This window comes from Tiliqua scincoides, chromosome 4, assembly GCF_035046505.1.
Source record: "Tiliqua scincoides isolate rTilSci1 chromosome 4, rTilSci1.hap2, whole genome shotgun sequence".
NCBI lineage: Eukaryota > Metazoa > Chordata > Lepidosauria > Squamata > Scincidae > Tiliqua > Tiliqua scincoides.
The window spans coordinates 210,363,140-210,386,650 of record NC_089824.1 but is presented as its reverse complement, the minus strand read 5'-3'; the positions used below and the strand labels follow the sequence as shown (position 1 = coordinate 210,386,650).

At 44.3% G+C, this 23,511-nt stretch overlaps 1 protein-coding gene across 4 annotated transcripts in view; it reads right to left on the bottom strand.

Annotated features, from left to right (window-relative positions):
- Positions 1–799: 799 nt before the first annotated feature.
- RAE1 (ribonucleic acid export 1) overlaps positions 800–23,511 on the bottom strand; it is a 33,888-nt gene continuing 11,176 nt past the window's right edge. The window contains exons 9-15 of one of the 4 annotated variants that reach the window (XR_010794353.1): positions 23,323–23,429; positions 23,127–23,202; positions 21,782–21,976; positions 20,971–21,056; positions 18,522–18,555; positions 4,816–4,873; positions 800–2,105 (exon numbers count right to left, since the gene is read on the bottom strand). Coding sequence is in view for 3 of the 4 variants with exons in the window: in XM_066625214.1 (XP_066481311.1) it covers positions 6,862–6,895; positions 20,971–21,056; positions 21,782–21,976; positions 23,127–23,202; positions 23,323–23,429 (498 nt within the window). In the remaining variant the exon portion in view is untranslated. Of the gene's footprint in view, positions 2,106–4,815; positions 4,874–6,774; positions 6,896–17,797; positions 18,556–20,138; positions 21,057–21,781; positions 21,977–23,126; positions 23,203–23,322; positions 23,430–23,511 lie in introns of those variants that run through there. The other 3 variants (XM_066625214.1, XM_066625215.1, XM_066625216.1) reach the window with 3 other exon arrangements.

Sequence of the window (23,511 nt, the reverse complement as noted above, 5' to 3'; positions counted from 1 at the left end):
CTTTGGAGCCCAGGTCTACCCACCCATGTGGCATCAGTAGTGTCCCCAGCATCCCCAGTCTCTACCCTCCCCTCACCATGTTTCACCCCGCACTGCCCCTATTCTGCTCACCTGTCACCACCCTCCCCTGCTCTGTTTCACACACCCCCTTTGCAAAGGGGCCCAAAAGAAATTTTGCACCCCCTGATAAAATTCCTCTCAGAGGTCCTGGGCAGAGTCCAGCACCCAAACCTATTTTGCCTGCCTCCCAGCGGTCCGACTGAAAGTTGGGTAGAATTCTGCACACTTGTAAGGAAATCAAACTACCTTGGACCACCAGTTGGCCATCTTGGTTTTAAATGGAGATTGTGCGCCCCGACCCGACCCCCCCCATCCAGTGCCTAAACTGCAGTTCAGTGTCTAGCAAGGAGGAGCAATGACAGACACTCCTCCCTGCTCCCATTTCAAGGAAATCATACAGTAGCCCAAAATACAGCGACTAGATTGCTATCTGGGGCCCAATGATGAGAGCACATAATCTGGCCTTATTTCATCTTCAGTGGTTACTAATTAGTTTCCAGGTTCCACTTATTATTATTATTATTATTATTATTATTATTATTATTATTATTGACCTCCATAGCCAGAGCAACTGCCCCTTTTGTTGGGGATGGACAGGTGCTCTTGGGGAGTTGGAGCTAAGTTTCTAACTTAGCATGGGAGACTCACCAGTTGAACCTTTCCCTGTCATGTGACTCTAGCTTCTGATTTTATGACCATTTGAAAATCTTTGTACAGAGTCACTGGTGCTTTGCTATTGTTTTAATTGGCCCAGCCATGCCCCACATTTTCAGTGAAAAAGCAGAAGATGCCATTTCTTCCTTTCCCAAGGAGCCCATCCGCTGTTCCAGGGCATGACACTCAATTGGTGGTCTTCTCCAGCAGAAACCGTTTTCAACTACTGATGGTGGGTGGTACTGCATCGACCCCTCCCCTCCCTCTGTCTGGCAAGAGAGATGGATTATGGGAGAAGGGTTCATGGTGGCCCAGGCTGGTGCCACCGCTGCTTCCTGCCAGCTTCTCATAATCCAAATTTGGCTGCAGAGACTTCCTCTGATGCTTTCTTTCCCAGATGCTCTTGCGTTGCTTGTGGATCTCAGAACCCCCCTGGCCTGCTGGCCCATGGCTGGAACTGCCCCTGTTCTGAGCAAAAGAGATCCTGTTTGTCAGCATGTCCTTGCCCGAAGTAGCTTGAGATGTTGAGAAGGGATGGGCAGGCTGCTCAGGGTTGTGTTCCGGGCTGGGCGGTGATGGGCTGACCAAATAAACATAGACTTCTGCTTGCTGTGCTTCTGGCAAACGCTGGTGCCACTGTAGCCCAAGACGATGTTGAGGACCTCTTGGAGAATGTGGGTAGGTATATTCCTCACCATTGAGATGGGTTCGAGATGCTGCATCAGCAGCCAGGGAGGAGTATACCACTTGTCTGGGGCCTGGTATGATTGGGCTTGGGATGAAATGTGTCTCACTAGTCTGATGGTTAAAGTGCTCATGAGGGTGTTCTGAACGATGGACAGCAGGTTCCTCTGCATTCAAGCCAACAGACTGTTGCAAGAACCTCTGGCCTTGGGTACTTTCTCCTGCTACTCCCATGCTATGTGGTTTATCGCCCGTGGCCCTTTGGTGGCTACGTGCATGAGTTCCATAATGAGTAGAGCCACTTCCCATCCTATTTGCACGCTGTGGAGGGCTGAAGCTGAAACGCACCCAGGAGGCAACAGATCCAGCGGGACAGGCTGGCTGGGGGGTTTCACTGTCTGAAAGGTGGGAGCTGCATTGGCTGTTCTGGCAGCGTTGATGGTTTCGGTACCAACTGGCCTTCTTGTCGTCAGTGTCCTGATGGGTTGGCCACTCAGCAGTATAGCTGGCCTTGCCCTTTCTGTCGCTCGGGGAACAGCAAACCTTGGGCTCATTAGCAGTGCTCATTTTCACAGTGACCTTCACAGGATCCATGATGCAGCGTAAGCGCAGGGTGGAAAGTTTCTTACAGCCTTTGATCAGCACTGAATCCTTCAGTAGTCTTTTGCTGCTGGAGAGGACCTTCATGGTTGATAGCAATTTGCCACCTTTGGATCAAAGAAGAGAACCGTAATTTCAAACCTGTCATTCCTTGAATCAACACAACTGTATGTCTCTCAACTCAGAAGCCCCACTGCACTCAATGTTACTTACTCCCAGGAAAGTGCAGCCATAGTTGATAAACCACATGAGTTTTATGGCTCAATCCTTGTCAGGCCTTGCTCCACCGGAACACTCGTTCCAGCAGCATAAAGCCCTTTATGGCTGTTGCAAAAAGTGACAGGTCATGCAACATGGCTTGGCTGCTGCCAGAAGCCGCAAGTAGCTGGGTCAGCACACCAGCAGAGTGGGGACACCCACCAGCACCAGTAAGTTAGTGCAGGGCGTTGGAGGGAGGAGGGGAGAGAGTGGAATGGGGTGGATCAGGGCCAGGAAGGAGGCAGTATCAGTTGCCGGCAATGCACGCCAATATCTTAACCCCCTTCCCGACCTTGATTCCCTGATCCAGCTTCACACAGACTTGCACCAGCAATATAGCTGGTGCAGGTCTGAGTGGACCGGTGGGCTAGCACAAGCTTACCCCAGGGCAAGAGAACAAATGTTCCCTTACCCGGAGGCGGCCCTGGAGGCTGAAACTCCCCTGTGGGATTTCGTGGGCACCATAGTGGTGCAGCTGTATTGCCACGCAGGGAGTTCAGTGGGATTATGATGTGAGGTCCATCAATTAAATTTGCAGAGGGGTAAAAACATTGGTGCTGCAGCAAAAGTGTGTGTTTATTGCTTTCAGAGGATGAATGCATATATTGCAATAGGTATACGAAAAGAAGCATTCCTTCTATTTCAGGGGGAGCTGTAGCTAAATGGTAAAGCCCCTGCCTTGCATGCAAAAGATGCCAGTTTCATCCTCTGTAGGCTCTAAGGAATGCAGGTAAAGACTACCATTACCCCCAAGCCTGGGAAAACCACTGTCAGTATAGAGACAACACTGGGCTAGATGAACCATGCATCTGACTCTGTTTAAGGCACATTCCTGTGCAGAAGCAAAGAGGAAATGCCTCTTTTAAGATGGTACCTGCCATTTGCAGTTTTCTTAAGTACATATTCATCTAGTACATGCCTGATGATATCATTTTAGTCTATTAAAAGTGTTTAAACCAAGTGATCTAATTCAGTGTTTCCCAAACTGTGGGTCGCGATCCCACTGGTGGGTCACAATCTGATGCGTGGTGCGTTGCGATGTGATGCTATGTGTCACACTGCAAAGCATTACTGGGAGTTGCCAGAGGCCACTTCCAGGTCGCGCCAGGTCCGTGACCCACTCCACTGGCCTCTGTGGGCCTCAGAATGCCCTGTGAAAGCAACTGGAAGTGACTTCTAGTTTGTGTTCAGAGCTTCTGGTTGGCCTCCAGTTGGCTTCAACACTTCAGTAGTGTCCCTGGTTCAATATTCAGTTTTAGGACAATGGTCAGTCATATGTGTCAGAAGGCTTCACAAGCAGGTTCTGATAGCGATTAGCCATTCCTTGTTAGGCCCTCATAATTCCCACACTCCTATAAGAAAAGCCATGACAAGCAAACCGGCATAAGATCATTGTATATGTGTAGTATAGACATCTCAAGTCTGGCTGAGAGCAAGCATGTCTTTATGGACTTTCTCAAGACCACTCTCAGATGTATTTCCAGTCTTCAATATCTCTTAGCCATCATAGTTGGCAACCTTCAGTCTCGAAAGACTATGGTATCACGCTCTGAATGGTGGTTCTGGAACAGCATCTAGTGTGGCTGCAAAGGCCGATTCGGGAGTGACAATCCCTTCCACACTGGGAGCAAGTGTAGCCTGTCCCTGGTGTGCCTCCCTGGCTATGGGCCTTCCTTCTTTGCCTCTTTGTCTCAGTCTGTTGGCCAAGTGTCTCTTCAAACTGGGAGCCTTCAAACTTCAAACCACCATGCTGCACAGCCTGCCTCCAAGCGGGACACTCAGAGGCCAATAGACTCTAAATTCGTAAGCTTTGTAGAGACAAGCTGCACTTTTGCCACACTCATGCAGACTCTCCATACTTTCAGCTGTTATCAGTAGGAAATGTTTATGCATTTCCCCCTTGTGTTCAGGGAATGTGTGAGGAGGAAGTGGGGCGGAAGTTGCTGACTAGTGGCATAGCTAGAGGGGGTGCAAAGCACTAAGTTTTGCAGGGAGCCTCGCTGCAGTGTGCAAACGACCTCTCCCATTACCCTTCAGAGCCATTCTGGGTGGTGGGTACAAAATGGAGGTGTTTGCCCAGAATAGGAGGAGGAGAGGCTGCTTGCATCCCGTGGTGAGATTGCCTGCAAAACGTAGTGCTTTGCACCCCCTCTAGCTACACCACTGTTGCTGACAATGCCCTTCTGCCCACACGTTGGGCAGGCCTGCACGGTATTCAGCCATACACACACAGAGCCCCTCTACAATCCTGGGTGCTCTCCTCAGGTCCCATTTTTCTCTCATGTTCCCTACAAGGAGTACAATTCAGTGTTGTTGACGGGCTCTTTTCCCTTCAAACTGTTTCTTTGCCTATTGTCTAATGAGGTTTTCAGTCATGTGGGTGCTAGAAAATTTCAAGTCCCAGCATTCTATGGTTATTGTGGGCTGAGAGAAAGAAAACAGCTGGAAAACAGGACAGAAAACAAAACAAAGGGGAGGGCAGAAGCTTTAGCCTAAGAACGTGGAGATTGAAGGAAAAGATTTTCCTTGTTGCGCATTTCTTACTCATCTACAATTTACCTTTCTTGAAGCAAGACTCATACATTGTCCTCAGGAATGGAGACAAATTTGCCCAGAACTGAAGGGAGGAAGAAAAAAAACATGAAAAATTAACATTTTTTTCTGGTTCATAGCCAGGAGGATAGTGACTAGAGAGAGGGCCTTTCGGTGGTGGCACTCCCAGCTCTAGAACTCTCTCCCCAGAAAAGTTGGCATAGCAATGAGTCTTACACCTTCTTGGTGCCAGGTGGAAACACCTTCATTTTCCCACTTTTGTTAAACCATGCTTTAATTGTATTCAGTCCTGTGCTGATATTTCTATACTGTGCTGCTTAGTTGTGTTGCTATTCAGGTGGGGCACGAGTTGGACTTAGTAGAAAGCACTGGCTTTATATGGTCATACCACATATGATGTTTTGTGGTTTTCAGTGTTATTCTTATGAAATTTTGAACTATGTGGTAAACGACTCAGAATTGAAGCACTGAATAGATCGCAGCAGGGTTGAGCGGCCCATGCCGTATCCTGAGCCGGTTAAGAGCAGACAGGAAGTCTGTTTGGGTTAATGGGGCTACTTGGATCTGTGCCAGCAAAATCATGGGGGAAAAGACTTAGGAGGGAGAATAGGAAATGGTGGGTCTGATCCACTCCTGCTTCTCCCTCCACCAATCTGTTACGCCCCCCTCATCACCTTCCCCCTGCTCAGAATGCCAGATGTAAGGAAGGGCACCAGGATGTCTTGTGTGCTCCCTGACACATCTGGTGGGTCACTGTGAGATACAGGAAGCTGGACTAGATGGGCCTATGGCCTGATCCAGCGGGACTGTTCTGCCCGGCACAGAACTTACCTACACCAGTGGCTGCAGCTTCAGATCAGGATGGCACAGGCCTTCCCACCGATGTACTCTACTCACAAGTTGTCACAAATGTGTTTTAGGCACATTTGTGATGGCACTGCGCAAGTTTAGGACTGCACTGTGAATCTTTTTGGACTGAAGAGTGGGGTAGCACGTGCACACGCATTATTGAGTTCATCACATTCAAGCTTCCTTTAATGGTTCTCTCTTTTCCTGACTTAACTCTGAATCCCAAAGACTATCCCAAACAGGACAGCCTTAGACCACTTCAAAATTGGCTTGGGTATTGACTTTTTTGGGGGGGCGGGGGGGTGTTTCCTGCAGGGAAAAAAAACATCTAGGTGGGGAGGCAGCTTCTTCTCTTTGTGCCCTTTCTCTCTGACCTGTGCACAGGGGAAGCTGAAGCTTCAAAGGATTCAGGTGGATAGCTCTTCATTCAGGGCTTGAAAAGGTTAACACCAACCCCTAACTATGCTTGGAAGAGAAGGAAGCTGCAAAGACATCACATCCTTCCATCCACACAATCAGTGCATGAATTGCACAGGCAGAGAAGGCCTGTTGCCCTTTCCGTTTCTGCTGGTCCCCTTAGCTGTTTAGAAAGCTACAGGGGACCATGATCTGGCTACCATTCTCGCAAACCAGGTTAGGTCTGTGGATTTCATTCAGAGCTCCTCCCCCTTTCTTTTAAGCCCTGCCCATTCCTATGATGAAGGCTGCACATATGCGCATGTATTTTGGTATGCTTACCAAAGTGACAAGTTTAATGGTATATTCCAGCAAGGCAAGTAGCCCCAGAAAGATCAGAATGGTGATTAGGAGCTCCTGGGGAGGATCGGCAAAGGGGAGGCAGTAGTTGTAGAGCTTGTCTCCCAGCAAAGCCATAGCTGGAAAGAACAGGGGACCAGAAGTCAGTGCCGCATCTTTTCTGTCATCCCCCCCACACTGCTGCCAGTCTCAGCAACAGCAAGCAAAAGCTGAAGCCAGGAAGGGGGCTCTGAGGGTTGCTGAAGCTCATGTGTGAGCACAGGCCTTTGTGACAATTGCCTTGTGTTAGGTTGTCATGGCTGGACCAATCAGGAGCTCCCCTTGGAGAGACAACCAAGACCACTGGTATGAAAAAAGTTTCTGGTGAAGTCCCCTCTAGTTGCTCTTTGCAGTGCTGCAGGTACCGAGTTTAGACTTGAGGATGTGGTGGGACATGAAGGTCGCAAGTCAACACTGGCATTTGGCAAAGGATAATTTAAAACTGAGAGAGAGAGAGAGAGAGAGAGAGCACCATTTTCATAAAAGTATAATTAAATATGAATTAGAATTTCCATTCTTCCTATACCTCCACAGTATAGGTGTACCTTCTTTATAGGATTTCACAGCTGAAGATTTTGGTTTTCCACCATTTTACAACTGTAGGCTGGCAAAGCCTGGGATTTCTCTTCTGTAACCGAAACTCAAATGCATCGAGGCCTGTTCCGTGGGATGGCTGGGAAAATGATCCAGAGAAGCTGCTTTGAAAGGTTCTGAGCCTTGGTCAAAGCCAAGTGGCAAAGAGTGAGGACAGGGGGAAAAGAAGCAGGTTCAGGGACTGGTTTTAATGCTGACTGAAGTACTCAGTGAAAGCCAGGTAAGGAGGCTTTGAGCAGTATGTTGAAGGGGCAGCAAACTGAGGAGGGGTGCTTTGCCCCTGTATCTCCCTGCCACCCCTTCCAGCCTGCTGCCCTCTGAATTGCTTCGGACAGCATCCTGGCCCTCTTCCTGCTTATTCTCAATGTGCAAGGAGAAGATTGGGGCAGTGGCAGCCCACCCTCCAACACTGTCAAAGAAGAAGAAAAGGAAGGCACTGAGCTGTTGCAGTGCCCACCATGTCCCCTTCTCCATGCCCACTTCACTGCTTTCCTGAGTGGCTGGGTGGTTGAGGAGGAGGCAGCAGCAGTAGCAACAATAGCTGTGGGTCTTCTTCCTCTAGCAGTGCCAGGTGGGCTGTGGCTGGCCCAGTCCTCTCCCGGCTATGGCTCAGCAAGCTGAACACAGTAGGTAGGTGGACAGCGGACTGGAATGGCAGAGGGCAGGTGCAGGTTGTGGAGCACCTCTTGCCAAATTGCCGCTCCCCCTCAACTTGCCACACTTCAGCGATTGCCTCATAGTTCTCACGCTATGCTGGCCCTGGGTCCGTGTTGTGTCCTTGTCATCACTCTGTGTCGCTTGGCTTTGGAAGACTGGATGCACAGGGTTAGAGGGTCCTCCTTTTGGGCAGAGGCATAACTAATGGCCCCGTTGCCTGGGGTAGTGATGTCACAACATCATGTGATGGTGTGAGGTCACTTCCAGGTTTGCCCAGAGAAGGAGGTGGTGCTGGCGACAGCTACTTTGTGATGTGGCCGCCCCTGTTCCTTCTCCTGTGGGGGCAGCAGCCACATTGCGAAGAGGTTACCACTGCTAGCATCTCCTCCTTCTCTGGAGAACCTGGAAGTCATGGAGGAGGGGGCACTGGGGAAGAAAAATAATTGCACCCCCCCCCTTGGCGTAGTGCCCAGGACAGGTGCCCCTCATGTTCCACCCTAGTTTTGCCTCTGCTTTTGGGATACAAGAGTTGCCCTGGACTTTGCTTAGTAAGAAGTGAAGGGATCCTCTTTGGAATTGCAGTGCCTGGTTTTCTTGGGGTCTTGCTCCCTGCAGCCTGGCCTCCAGCTGCTGGCCATGTGAGCTCCTTTGTCCTGCAGGTGCCCAGTCCCAGGAATCAGAGGGAGGAAAGCATTACAATAATTGCTTTTCACATCCATGTACTATAAAATGTCAGTTCAGGCTTGTTCTGTCCCGTTCTAGATGGGTTTTGGTTGGGTTTTGGAAGGGGTCAATAAAAGGCATGTTAGTGGATTGATTTCAGGTCAAAAATACTGTTGTCAAGTGTTACTAACACACCTTATTGGTTTTTGCATCCATTTCATTTATTAATGGCCTGTTCCATTCTATTCCAGCTTTTACGCTGTCCCTGTACATCAAGCATGACTAACATGGTTGTTTGTATGGATGTATTGGATCTAGATCCTCTGTTTTCTTTATAATGTTGGGAGAATATGTTTGCAGAGTTGGAACAATGGTCTCAGATCGGATCCTATATATATTGAGAAATAGGTTCAAGAAAAGAACAATTCCCCCCGACTATAGGTCTTCCTGGGGTGCTGAAGCCCCACTGCTTGCTGCCTCAGAGTTGTAGACGTTCCAGCATTTCTGATCTGCACCAACATGTCTGTAACCTCATTTGTTTAAATCAGACAAAGGATGCAGCAGCCGGCATTGTTGGCTTCCTAAAGGGAACAAATTTTCTCCTACTGACTGATTAATTACTCAGTGAATACATTCAGCTTGAAGAGACACTTTAATTATTCAGAGGGCTGTGTGGATGGTAATATAGGCCATTTTGTCTTCCAAGGCACCCAGATCTTCTCATATGACACCAAACCCCTGGCTTTCTATAGTCAAGGAAGTGCTCTAGAGTGGCTGCTTTCCTGGACCTAACTCCACTCGATGAGACCCAGATACCATGCTAAGGTAATGTTAAAGCTCTGAGCAGAGTTCATCCCTTTTTCTGGTTGCCTTTGTTGGAACTTGCAAATGAACAGCTGCTCTGTGTGCTGGAACCCCCCACGATCAGTCAGCCAGTGTCAAGGCTCTATTTGCAGAGCATAGGCTTGCAAAAGGAAAAAGAAATGAGGCACTTGGGATTAAACAGGCAGAGTTCCCTTCTACTTTTAGCAAGTTGTTGTATAAATATAAATGATGAGTAGGCATGGCTGCTTTTTCAGCTTTCAAATGTCTACCTTCCACCTCCCTCCAGGAAACAGGGATGAATGCTAGCCTGTCACCCAGAAATATCTTTCCTGACCTGCCCCTTATTCAAGGGCACCCAGCTTGAGTAGAGTTCTGTGGATCTTGGTGGCTGTTACTCATAATGGCTCTGTGCTTCCACAGGTCCGGAAGAAGGAGACCAACTTTGAGTTCCAGTTGTTGCAGGCCAACCACGGGAGGGACTGCTTCTCTCATGTCTTTGCTTATAGGTCTCCTGAAGACATCTGGTTGGGCCCCTATGGGAATCAAGATGCTGGTAGCCAGAATGCTGTGCTTTTGTCTGATCTAGGACTCTCTTTCGTTGATACTTTTTGTTTAAAAAATCAACAAAATACGAATAAAAAGCAGTTTTCATAATCCCCTATATGCAAAAGCAAACCCGTCTTTTTCTTTCATAAATATTCACCTTCCCCACATGATTGACTTTTAACTCAAATTCTTATGTAGCTCATCATTCTGAATGTTACATTGCATACCACAATTATCTTGCATGTGCTCTCATGCAGTTGGAGCATCAACCTGCACCTATTGATAGCCATGGGTTTGTCAACCCCTGATGATGACATCTCATTAACCTTCATGAACTTATGTATGGCATCTCTGCTTTGAGTGTGCTTTTTTTTCAATCCCTTTGTGCAAAGGAATCCCTCCGCCAGCTGTGTGTTTGTATACATCACTGGGTTCAATCGTAACCCCTTATGTCAGTGCTTTCCAGCACTGGCATAGTGGTGCTAATGGGACATGTGCTGCATCCTGCAGTTGGGTGTCACTCATGGAGGCCTCCTCAAAGTAAGGGAATGTTTGTTCCCTTACCTCAGAGCTGCATTGCCCTTATGTTAGTGCTGGAAAGCACTGATATAAGAGGTTAGGATTGCACCCACTGTTTGTTTGACGCACCTGCTGAAGAAGCCACACTTGTTATCCTTTCAGGTGCACTAAAATTCTTTTATTTTTATGGCAGGTGACCAAGATGGTTGCCATATGGCAATTTCTACCACGCTCTGAACATTAAGTAGTTCCAATAAAGGTATTATTGCACTGTGTTGATTTTCATCCAATTGCTTTGTATCATAAGCGTGTTCCTAAAAGTACTTGGGAGAACACCCTCTATCACAAGAAATGAAGGTGGAAATGACTGCTTTTTTGATGCCTAACTGCCCAATCCTATCCCCTATAATGGCACCAATTCAGCCACACCAATGGAGTGCATGCTGCATCCAATGGTGGGGGGCAGAGTGATTGGAAAGCCAGCAGGAGGTTGGTACTTGCTCTGTTGCTGATTTTGTTGTGGACCTGGACCTGTATTTATATACCTCTTTTCAACAAAAAATTCACAAAGCCGTTTATGGAGAAAAATCAAATAACTAATGGTTCTCCCTGATTCTTCAAGATATTATTTTATAAAATGAATACAAATATACACTGTTGTTTGGAGAAGTCAACAGCTATGTTGGTAGGGGGAAAACCACTATCATTTTAGTAGCTTCTGCAGGAACCTGATCAAATTCTAGAGCACAGTGGAAAGGCATCTGACTTTACTATCACAGACACAGACAATTATCAGGAAAATAATAATCAGGAAAATAAAAATAAGGGATATGACTTCCCAGGTGGCTCTATGTTTCTTCAAGTCTTGATAAATTCAGAATAGTACAGGAGTCTTTTGTTGTAGTTTCACTTTTTATTAATACAGTATATGGTAGCAGATGGCAGTATACAGTACTCTCAAAAGTTTCTGGCCAAAGATTTCAGAACATATGTAGATACAAATGCTGCCATCTTCTGGCCAAAATAAAGATCTACAATACTTTGTAAGGGTTGTTAAACTATTTCAAGTATTGACCTGGGCAGATTACAGACTCCCAATCTTAACAACTCTGCTTTTTACTAGAAGCTCAAGGTCCACCAGCAGGAGCCAGGTGCAAAATGACAGCCCAGCCAATCACCTACTGCATCCCCATAATCCAGAAATGGAAATGATCTATATGAATAAATCCAACTCAGCCAGGGCCAGATTAAACTAGTCACAAGTAGCACATGCTATGGACCCTGCATTTTCAAGGGCCCCACACTAGATGCTTGCAAGCTGTCTCTGGTGAAATCAACATCTCACAGTCTGGCAACCCTGTTGTTTACATGTCAGGGGAGATGCATGCTAGATGATATGTAATCATCATAGATGTCATTAATAACGTGATATGAATAAATATAAAGTTCACATTTAACTATACTGCAGGAACAATCCTATTGCGACTCAGCGCCAGTGGAGCATGTGCACTCTGTCAGCGCTGGCTGTAGCAAATGTGCTGGAAAACACATAGTGACACCAGAAGGTGTGGCAGGAAGGCCTGTACGGGTCTGCCAGTGCCTGCAGATCAGCAAGCACTGGAGCAGGTAACCTCCACGTGGGCCAGTGGAGGGGAGGGTGGAACGGATGTGTGACAGGGTGGGAGAAGTCCCCTTTATAATATATGCTACAGGCCCTGCACTAGCTTAATCCAGCCCTGAACCCAGCCAATGAGTTGCTAACACTTTCCTTATTTAACCATGTCCATAAAGAGGGACAAGCAACATTTTCAAAGAGGGTTTAAGCTTGAACTTTTGAGGGAGTTCTGAAACTGGAGGGGGGAGTTGCCATGACAATGCCCTTCTTGTTGTCCTATTTATCTGAACCCAAGTGATATGGTTGGGTTGGATGTTTATATAAATGTAGGCTAGGGAAAGGCAGTACAGCAGTCTTCTAAATAAAATGTGTGTCAAAGAGCTGCATTTCAGGCAGTACTATAATGCCTGTTCTTTTGCCAGAAGCAAGAGAGGTGACCAAGATGCAGGTCTTTTGTTGTCCCTGAGGCATCTGGTGGGCTGCTATGGGATGCAAGAAGCTGGACTAGGTGGGCCTTTGACCTGATGCAGCGGGGCTCTTATGCTCATACCCTAAGATGGGTTCTGTGGAGCCCAACTGCATCTGATCTGGTTTACTGTATGGAAGATGTTTTCTGCATGCGCAGGATTCAAAAATAAGACTCCTGAGCTGCACTCTGAAGTGGAACAGGCCAGAATCCCACCACTCCCTCCAACCCCCTCACTCTGTCTAATGTGTCAATGGGGCCAAAGCAATTGCTTGTGCAGGCTGCAGGAATATGAGACACAAAGAGATGGGCACCCCCCTGGGTACAAGTCCTAACTTTCCTTCGTTTGGGGGCATTTCCCATACACAGGCCAGAAGACGCATCACAGTGTGGCATCCACGTGGAAGCAGGTTGTAGAGAAGAGGCCAGCCAGGTCAGGCAAATGGCCAAGGGCTTCCCAAGTAGATGATATGTCCAGCTCTCTTCTGACCCAACAGCTGCTCTGCCTCTCGTCCTGCCCCACCACCCTCCTCAGTGCCTGTTTTCCCCCAGCAGCCATGAGGGCAGTTAGCTAGCAGAGAATGAGTCCTGAGCCATCACTACCAAGAGATGATGACCAGCCCTGCACAACTGCAAGAGCAGTATGCTCGAACCCACTTCCCTGACTTAGTTTGCCTTCTTTTTTTCCCCCAATGGGGACATGCGCACAAAGGAGAATGCCGTAACCAAAACAGCCCAGCTGGGAGCTGATGAACTTCTTGTCTCTCAAGTCCGTTCTTGTTTTTTCCCTTGGGTGCCAGCAACAGGGCCCAGAGCACTTCCTGGGTTTGAAAGTGGGTCTTAGAACTACAACTCAAGTCACCGTTATTTTCTCTCTCTCTCCCCCAGCCTGTAGGACTGCAAGCAGCAATAGGACAAGATAAGGAAGAGAAGGCAAAAACAAACACCAAGTCATGTTATGATTCTTTGCATCTAGGATTTGGGAAGGTTTCTTGGGTTAGGAGAAATATGTCTATTTTGTATCAGTGAGGTTTTCAAAGCTCCAATTCCTAAAGTCTTTCTTTTAAATGTTTTCTTTCCTTCATGAGGAATCAGCAGCAGAGGAAGAACGTGATTGGGAGGAATCTGCTATCCACAAGGCTTTTTGTAGTTTTTAAGCTTCTTCTCCTTTCCCTCTTACAGGCAGAGGAGGAGCAAAGATTTATCCTTGCTCAGTCCTCTGAAAACACCATGTCCTTATTTGGAGAACTGTTTTTGCCCTATTTATCAGTTCCTACTAAAAACCATTGCAATTGGCAGAAAAAAGGGAATAAATAAAACTGGGTTTTAGCTCTCCAGTGAAATCTCATTTATTCCAGTGTGTGCCATATATACTTGAATCTACTCCTATTAAAATCAGTGGGACTTTAAAAGAACTTAACTTTGGCTAAAGCACATATGACCAAGCCCTGCAGATTTTTTCATTTAAGATGACAAGACACAGGCTTAGGGCATTTATGAGTTATTCTCACAGTTTGCGTCTGACCAAAGAATTCCTATACAAAACAGAGTAGCAGCCACATTAGTCTGTGGCAGCAAAAACAAAAAGCTTACCTCTCTATTTCAGCCTAAGCCTTCACAGTCCACTTCACTCATGTATTATCCACAGGGGACAGAAGTGTGTGCATACATCTGATGAAGCAAACAATGGTCCACTAAGCTATGCTAAAAAAATGCCTTTAAGATACTACAAGGCTCTGCTTTTTTAGCTTCTGTACAAACAAATCATCTTGCCTTTGGAGATTACAACAATTCAATTTTCTGTATTTTATTTCAGATTAAATTTAGCATATTTGCAAGTGTTTTAATGATTATTGCTGTTCTAGTCTGGTTTGCCACTGTATATGTTGTGGGTTACCTTATTGTTTAATGTACAGAGATTATTATAGTACACAAGGAGATTTTGCAGTGTGATCCTATAATTTTACTCACATAAATCTCACTCCCTTCAATGTGGCTAACTCATAAGTTGCATTGCTAATGCAGAATTATCTTAAGGCGCAACTCTAAGTATGCCTGCTCAAAAGTAAGTCCGAATGTGTTCAGTGGAGCTTACTATCAGGCTTAGGATCGCAGCCTCAATTACCAGTTAGGGCACAAGAGTTTGCAAGGCAAACATGATGTTTTCCAATTTTTCCTAGTAAACACACAGTCATGCATAGTTGTCACATTTATATTAGTCTCTCCTCTCCAATTTTTTCATTGAGAAACCTCAGTGCTGTTTGAATATTATTAAACTGAGGCAACAAGCTAGGAAATGCTTTGTCTTCGCAAGAAAGATTTGAAAGGGAGCTATGTTCAATAGATTTACATCTGTACTTCAGTTGTGAACCTCTGGGACAGGTAAGGTGAAACCTGGTCGATACCAATAGGTTATAAAAAACAGAGTGACACACACCACATTGTACATCTGCCTAAACTCAATGCTGGATGTACATGATGCTTATCCTACTGCACACATGGGTTGCAACAGGACCCCCAAACAGTAGAAGGATGACAGGTAAGGGCCATACGCAGGTAGGTACTGCAGAATTTGGCTTGTCTTCTTACCTCCTTTGCCTCCCCCTTTTCCTAGCTTATCAGTGCCTTTCTCTCCCTTGCATTGGTTTTGCTGTTTCAGCCTTTCATGCAAATTAAACATTTACTATTAATAAACTCTTTATTGTACTGTTTATTTGCCTGGTCTCAGTTCACACATGAGGGAGCAGGGGAACCCTGGCAGAATGTTTTATAAGCTGGTGTTAAAGGGGAGTCCCTGGATTTCAGGCTATTAGCCTGGCAAGGAGACTCTCTCATAGTGGTCTTCTATGGGCTTCCTAGCTTTTGGTTGCTTCTCCCACTTCACTCCTAGTTGTCCAGGAAGAGAGGGCAAAGCAGGGAGTCAGGTACCAGCCGCTGCAGTGTCTGCCTTCCACCTTCCTCGACTCCTCCCTGTATCAACTCCTGGTTTCACTATTTTTATTTTTGAAATAAAGAAAAGCTTGTTGTGGAGCCCAGCCAAGCCCTGCCATTAAGGACAAAACTACACATGATGCTGGAGATGAGGGCTGCAACACCAAGGGAGAAGTGGATTTCCTCAACTTCCTTCGGTCAGCCAGTGTCTACCCCCAAGATGCTATTACCCACAAAGGCAAAATGAAAGCAAAACAATGCAGGTACTTATTTTTTCCCCTCTGCCGTTAACAGTCATGATTAGTTACCAACCCTCTAAAAACTGAACCCCCAAGCACATCCCTCCTGCCACTGCTTTTAAACGGACATTAAATGTCCAGAACACAGATCTTGCACATCACATGTAGTCTGGACTTAAAGTAGGATTGCAATATGCTAAAGTCTACTTATTTACTCAGGCAGCACACATCAGACATTTATCACCTTAAACCCTCACACACTTAATAGTGTAAAGCTTCCATCTCTTTAAAAGCTGGCAACTTAAGCCATATGTTCACTGCTTGCCAAGAGGCACTAAGTATAAGCCTGCAAATCTCTGCCTGTAACATAAAACACACACACAAAACGTGCCTTTCCAACAGCCATTCATTTTTTTAAAGTATGTGCTTCAAAGTTCATTCACTCATTTGTACTGGGATCAGCTGAGTGCATGAGTCTTGAAGCACATGTTTACAGAAAATAAATGTGCCTTTCCAACTACTATTTATTTTAAAGTTAGAGGTGCATCATCATGCAGGGCATCACGAAATGTATACATATTCCCCTCTGGCTAGCAGTTAACATATTTAGCCCAAATGCCTATTTGGAAAGCCATAGAGTTCTATCTTGATGGTTTTTTCTGTACTCTTACACAGTGGCTTACAGTTGACTACATTTCACAATTGCTTATATTACTGATGCTGTTGGATGTCGGGCAGGAGGTCTGAGCCTCCATTTGCCTGAAGATAACATCCAAAGGTCACCAGTTCGAGGCCACCGGCACCGTGCGACCTTGAAGCAGCTGACAAGCTGAGCCGAGTTATTCCATCTGCTCTGAGCGTGGGAGGATGGAGGCCAGGATGGAGGCCAGATCAGAACGAAACATCTGAATTGTTGTAGCTCTTGAAAGATAGAGCCTTCTTTCAATTGTAAAAATCCCTACGGGGATTTAAATTAGCCTGCCTATGTAAACCGCCTTGAATAAAGTCTGAGGAGAAAACTGAGGACCTAGAAAGGTGGTATATCAATATCATTATTTATTTTTATTATCATTATTATTATTATTATTTGAGAGTCCATGGCCTACAACGTAGGGTAGTCTCTCATCCTTTAAGAAAGTGTTGGGCCCTCTTTAAAGAGCTTTGCACTGACACATCGTTTTTCCATGGCTGTTATAACCTATGCATTTGAAGGGGACAGTACAATCTTACTACAGACAGGTGGTAGTTTAAAATGCAGCAATGCCAGTGAGCTGCAGAACCAAGACCTAAGATCACAGCCAGAGTAACCCACAATACTTCAATAAATTTTGTTTAAACAATTGTAAAAGAAGCTACTAGTCCATTTCTCCTGTTCTCTGTCCTCCCTGCTAGAAAGAAATGAACAGATTCACTATTTCAAGCTGGTTTTTTTTCTTTCTGTAGTGGCTTGGATCAGTTCAGTGCCCTCACAAAAACCATAACTGAGGCAGAGGATAGCAGGAAAAAGCACAAGGCTGTACACACCCTGTTTAAAGCACCATATTAGAAGATAGGAACATCTTAGAAGATAGGAGACATATTAGAAGATAGGAACAGAATATATTTCTACATCAACATGCATGTTCCTGGAAAAAATGGTATGGTTAGAGGTGTTTTTCTTGTAAGATAGGATTCTACTCCTACTGGACACAATGGGCTTACTTCTGAATCCAATAACACAATTTTTAAACACCTCTCGGTATGGTAGGTTCATCCATGAAGCTTGTTTTACCATTCGGGTAATGTATAAGGATGAGGTAAGAAAGCACAACAAGGGTGTCACTGTAATTAGTATTTACACTTAAGTGTGCCCATATCTGCACATCTATGAAGTGCAATGGAAACCTGATGTAAAGAGTCTCTCTTTACATGTAAACCTGTTGTAAAGAGTCTCTTGGTGATTTGAAGTTCCATACTTTGATTTAAATCAATCTGCCCCAGCATTTATCAAACACTTCTAATCAAAACCATAAATTTTATTCTGCGAGAAGCCCGTTTTCTTTACAAACTACATCAACTAACCTGCACAAAATTCCAGGATGGCGTGTAAAGAATTGTGCGTATAAAACTGGCATAACATGAGGCTTACTTTCCCTGATGTTCTCTCTTCACACAAGGCATAAACTTTATTCAACAGATAATTCCCACAACTATGCAGTACAAGAGCAGGTAAGCAGAACATAGATTCCCAAATTAATGCAATTTCTGATCAGAGTCCTTTGCATAGTTGTGCTTACACAGCAGTTTGCTTTTTTTTAAGTCTTGGCGCATCCACGTTCCACTTCATCTCCTGAATGGGTTCCTATACAACACCAACTTGTTCCCAAAGATATGACAAATGAGAAAATGGTAAAAGTAGGTTTGGGATCTGGTACCTTGCTACAGACTTGCTGGATGGAAAGATCTTGATACACAGGTGAATACTAACCAAGTGTGTCTAAACTACTGAAGCTGTAATCCTAAGCACACTTTTCTGGGAGTATCCCCCACTGAATGCAATAGGGTTTTCCAAGTAAACCATGCACAGGATTGCATTCCACATGCCCAACTGTGCTTAAAAATGCGTAACAATGCAATGATCCTATGCTTATTTTATTTAAGAGATTTCTGATTTATTTGTATTTGCTCAGAAGCAAGTCCCACTATGTTCAATGGTGCTAACTCCCAGGAAAGGATATATAAACTGCAGACTAAGACAAATATCCTGGCAAATTTTATTGCAAAACCAATCCAGATTACAGTATTAGCTTGACAATGGTTTCCTCTTGAACTTTTGCCAGCTTTTTCAGAACAAGACATACCCAATGTATTGCTTGTGGCCTTCAATAGACATGTGCAATGGCAACACCACTCTATGAGGCATACAAAATTTGTGTTCACTACACAGATAAGCAGACAGTAGCACTAGTGAAAGCCAGGGAATATTTCCTCTGCATGGATATCTCTCTCTCTCACACACACACACACACATTACCTGCCAGACTCTTAGTGACTTCCGTAAGATTTAACTGCAAAAATGAAAAATGTTTTTTTTAAATCAGAGAATACACGAAACCCGTTGTAGTCTATTTACAGTTTAACAACTTTTGAAAAAACAAAGGCTCAACATAAGAAGTTTATTGGCCAATATAGTTCAGGGCTCCAAGTTTAACATATGAGAGCTAGGAGAGACTTGCCTTGAGAAATGGATTGGGGCAGTTAGTCACAATAAATAGGGATTTGACCACCATTAGTCCTAGATTTGCTTCCACTGTTAAAAGTCTGATGTCATTTTTTTTACCAGCTATGATGCATGCAAACTTGCAAAGTCTGGGTGCAGATTATTGCAAATACAGCTATGCGTGCTCACTCCCCATATTTTAAATCTGAACAATCTTGGGCACATATATACAAGATATTGAACACAGAAACACACTTTTCTGTGCTGAGTATCACATGGCCTAGCACCTTGTTTTGAAGCACTTGTACCCATTTAATGGTCTTTTCACTTGCTATATTTCCATACCAATGATTTATGGCACAGTGAGAAGGAATATACATGAAGAGGCTGGTGCAAGAGTTAAGAAGCCTTTAGAGAAGACACAGGCGGTATCGGATCCTGCATGGACGAATGGTTTTCATACTTCTCATCTCACACAGACATCACCTTTTAAACTGAGCTATACGAGTAATTATTGTTGAATTTCACTGCGTGTCTTCAACTTATCTTTAGAAGCAGAAGCGCAACACTTCTAGCATATACTCTTGATTATATATGAGCATGCAATGTGGTTCCTGAATTTGTACAGCAAGACTGAACAATTGACAGCCAAGCATAAACCTTCCATTGCACATCTGAGAAAGTTTGGAATAGTGAGCTCAACAGTAGACACAGATTCAAAACAATACAAGTCTGCTGAGCTTCTTCTGTATCATTTAAGAATATTTCAACTGTCTCCATCCCCTTTCCATCCCCAGAAGCATTTTTCCACCTTACTAAGCATGCTGACAATTACATCCATGCAAAAAGCATTTAAATCAAAGGCAGTTTTATTTAAATTGTACCAAGTTTTACAGCACAGGGGCTTACACAGAGATTTCTGACAAAGGCATCTTCATGTACAAATTCTGGTCCCCCATTTTTCTTCCATTCTTTAGAAACAGAAATAAAAGCATCTACCTTCTCAAAAGACAATCCTTTGGCATTTGTATAGCAGGTTCTCAAACGTGAATGGGACTGGGTTAGATGAACATTCCAAAAATCTTCTGCACTGGTTGGACTCAGGTTTGTCCATCCTATTCTGCTCAATGATGAACCCAGTGTAGTGGCGATAGAAAAAAGTGGTCTTTCTACATTGATACTCGCAGCTCTTTTAGGCACAAACTGGCTTAGAGAAGCAGTCATGTCATGTGGCACATTTGCATGGAACAATGAGATGAAGGCCAAGCTCATGGAAACCATGGCACTAAGGGCCAAATGAGAATGCAACATAGGAGATCTATGAATAAGATCTCCTACTTTTAAATTTAAAAAGTATCCGCAAAGTGTGTGTGTGTGGGGGGGGGGGGGGATTGCTACTCAGTCCACCACTTGTTTTTCTTGACTAGAGTATCCTCCCTAAGCTTCTGATAATTGCCCTGCAGGACAAAATCATATAAGTTACTTATTCACAGATCTTCTTCTAACTAGCCTGTTCTCAAGTCCCTAGGCCTATAATCATTCTCTCAACCAATTCACAGTAGTGTGTCTAAAAATGGAATTTGTGAAAATGCAGCCACAGCCTCCTACTGGGTTGCCTAAATTCGCAAGCTACATTCCTTGGCACAGTTTGGACCATGCGAAGGGGAGATAGGACAAAGTGTTTGCCATGGAAATGAAAAGTGAAATTTGTGGATGCCTACTTGGTCTATCTGGGATTTTTGCCTCTCCTACATGGTACACTTACAAATGGAAAGTCTGCAGAAAAGCTTCTGCACAAATTACTTTCCCTGGTGGACCAGTGTCTTAATGTTAAGCTTACATTTATATTTTTAAAAAAGACAACCACTAATCACCACTAGCCCCCTTTAAGTTATTTTTCCCCAGCATTGTTAGTCCCAGATCAATCCATTAAAAAAAATATAGTTTGCCCAGAAACACTGTAGAGCAGAGATTTTCTTGTTGTACTCATAAATATTTTTTATATTGACAGGAAGTCACTTAGGATGCAACAAGTGTTTCTTGGTCCAATGCAGGGATTTTGAAGCTATTAAAGAAACTGGCAGATCTTCATGCAAGTGTCAGGTGATCCTGTACAGCAAGTTTCCAGCCAGTTAAGAACATGCTTCAGTATTTCTGAGTCCTTGCTAAGGGTTACAAATCCAAAAAGACAACCGGAAGGAGACTAAAGGAGGGCATGTGGCAGGAAAGCAGTGCTAAATGGGATGGTCTGAGTTATACTCACTACTTCTTATTTCTGGGCTTTAACTCTTCAGCAGCATTGCGCAGAAAGATATAGTTTTTCTTTTGGGGATTATAGAACTCGTGTCCCTGCAAGAGGCATGAAAACGAACATCAGAGAAGCAACAGGATGAACGCTAGCCAAAAAGTTTTATAAAAACAGTAACAGAATGTTCATAGTATTCAGCCCTGTGCAATTAACAAATATAATTTAAGCGCATGTTCACTGATATGACCGACCACAATGGCTTATATTTGGGTACATCTGTCCACTAGGTTTATTCTGTGGAAAACTTTAGGACTAAAAGGAGACAGACAATAGTTCCTGCATGAGATAGCTTTTGGGAATGATTTTTGGGGTGGCTGGAAAATGCACAAGAGAAGTCAACTCTGGACAAATGGTCCATCTCTGCCTGGTTTTGAATGATGCAACTGTTTTGTGCCACACTTTGTGATGGCAGCTGGCAAAGGTAGGTCTCTTCCTCCTGTGGTGGGGTGGCAGTTGTTTTGAAGATGTGAGACATTTAAACTTACAGATATTACTGACATCACTGCAGTCTGCAGATGTTGGCAGTTAGATTCAAAGCAGAAATCCCACAATGGGGTCACTTGTTTATCTAAAATCTCATTAAGGTTTTCCAATTGTCTAACATGTTACAAGAATGTGGCTCTGACCACATTCCAATACTGCATCACAATTGTAGAAGCTTTTCCCTTCTCTGTTTGAATACTTTGGTTTTACAGAGATGTTGAATTTCTCCGGTGGTAACTACTGAAATTTTAAACTGTATATTTTAGCTGCCCAGCTAGCTTACCTTTGACCAATCATAACTGGAAGCATATGCAAATATGTTGCCATTATGGTTGAAACAGCAAGCAGATATTGGCTGGTCCAGTTGCTCTGATGTTTTTAGCTTTGTCCGTGCGTCTTTATCCCAAAAGCTGAATCTACCATCAGATCCCACAGTTGCAAGTGTGCCATGGGCAGGATGAAAGGCAATTCCATTTACCTTAATAAAATAATACCAATATCATATAAAGTAAAGCAGTTTGAGGCACGGTTGAATATTTTCCTTCTAAGCTTGGAGTTTACTCTCTTGCTCCTCCCCATGTCCAAAACTGGCTTCTCATTTTTTATTTAAAAAGACTGAAAGAACCATCAGACTTATATCTCCCCTTAGAATCACTTTCGACAAGAAAAGCACTGTTCTCCTGACAATGGTGCATATGGGACACAGTTTCAGTGGTGGCAGGCAGGTTGTGTGCCCCATAATACTGGCCCCAAATGCAGAGCTGTAGTTGTTTTTCCCCCACAGGAAAGAGAGAGTCACAAAATTCAGTTGTGGGATTACTAGGCCTTCTTCAAACATTTTCCTGGAGTGTCAACGTTTTGCCCTGTCCCAACTACAGTGTTTAAAAGATCTATATCATGTCTTTCCCCTAAAATACAGAACATTCAATCAATAACACAATTAAAAAATACAATAAATCTACCCATTTACTTTGTTCCATAGACCAGAACTCAGTGGAAGCCTCTACGAACTGAGCAGGGCTGCATCTGCACAGCTCTACCCTGAATTCCAGGCTAGAGCGAGACAAAACATTGGGAGAGAGCAACTAGATGACAGAAGCAACTACATTCCTCCACCAAAATAGAGAAAGAAGTGTCAATGTTTTCTACTTAAGACATATTTTATTAAAATAAAAAAAGATATTGTTGGCAAAGATACGGTTGGCAACATAGCATGCTGAAGTTCTTTGTCCACTTTCGTTCTGTTTGCTGTAGAGGTCAACTTTCTTCCTTTAGGCTTAAGAACAAGTCCTCTTTCAGAACAAATGCAAGAAAATGGAGAGTCCAGATTTGACCAAATATTCTGTGCACACATAGTTTTCTAACTGCTCTAGAGCAGTGGTTCTCAAACTCTTTAGCATCAGAACTCACCTAAAAAAAGGTTTCACTTTACCAGCCACTCAAGCCTCTGTTGCTATAATGGTGATTGGGCAGCAGTACTCCCCCCCCCTCCAAGAAGCAAGTTGTTTAACTCTTGAGGCACATAGTCTATTCTGCCTTGTCAGTTTCACAACCTGCCAAAAGTTGGGTTATTGTGGGTCTGGAAACCACTGCTCTAGAGGATACAGTATACAGACCAACATACTCACAGCATAGATATCCTGAGGTGCAGATGTGTTTGTGCCATTGGAGCGGTGACATTTGAAAGTGAAGTTGTCTTTGGCACTGAAGAAAAAAATTAGGTTCTGAATTTCACATTACAAGCAATATACAAACTATTATGACAAGCCCACAGTTATCCCTTGGCAGCAGTGAAGAGTTTGCATCTCGATTCAGAATACTTACGGATTTGGTGGGTTAATGTAATGAATGGCTACTCTTCCTTCTATGCTTCCAAGGGCAAATCCTGTCGGTTTATTCACTTTGTCTTTAAAAATAGCCACACAGCGATGCTAAATTAGAGAAAGAGTGATTGCATTTTTAGACAGATACCAGAAAAGCCTTAGAGTTAGCTCTGTTGGGCAAGTTCTGCGT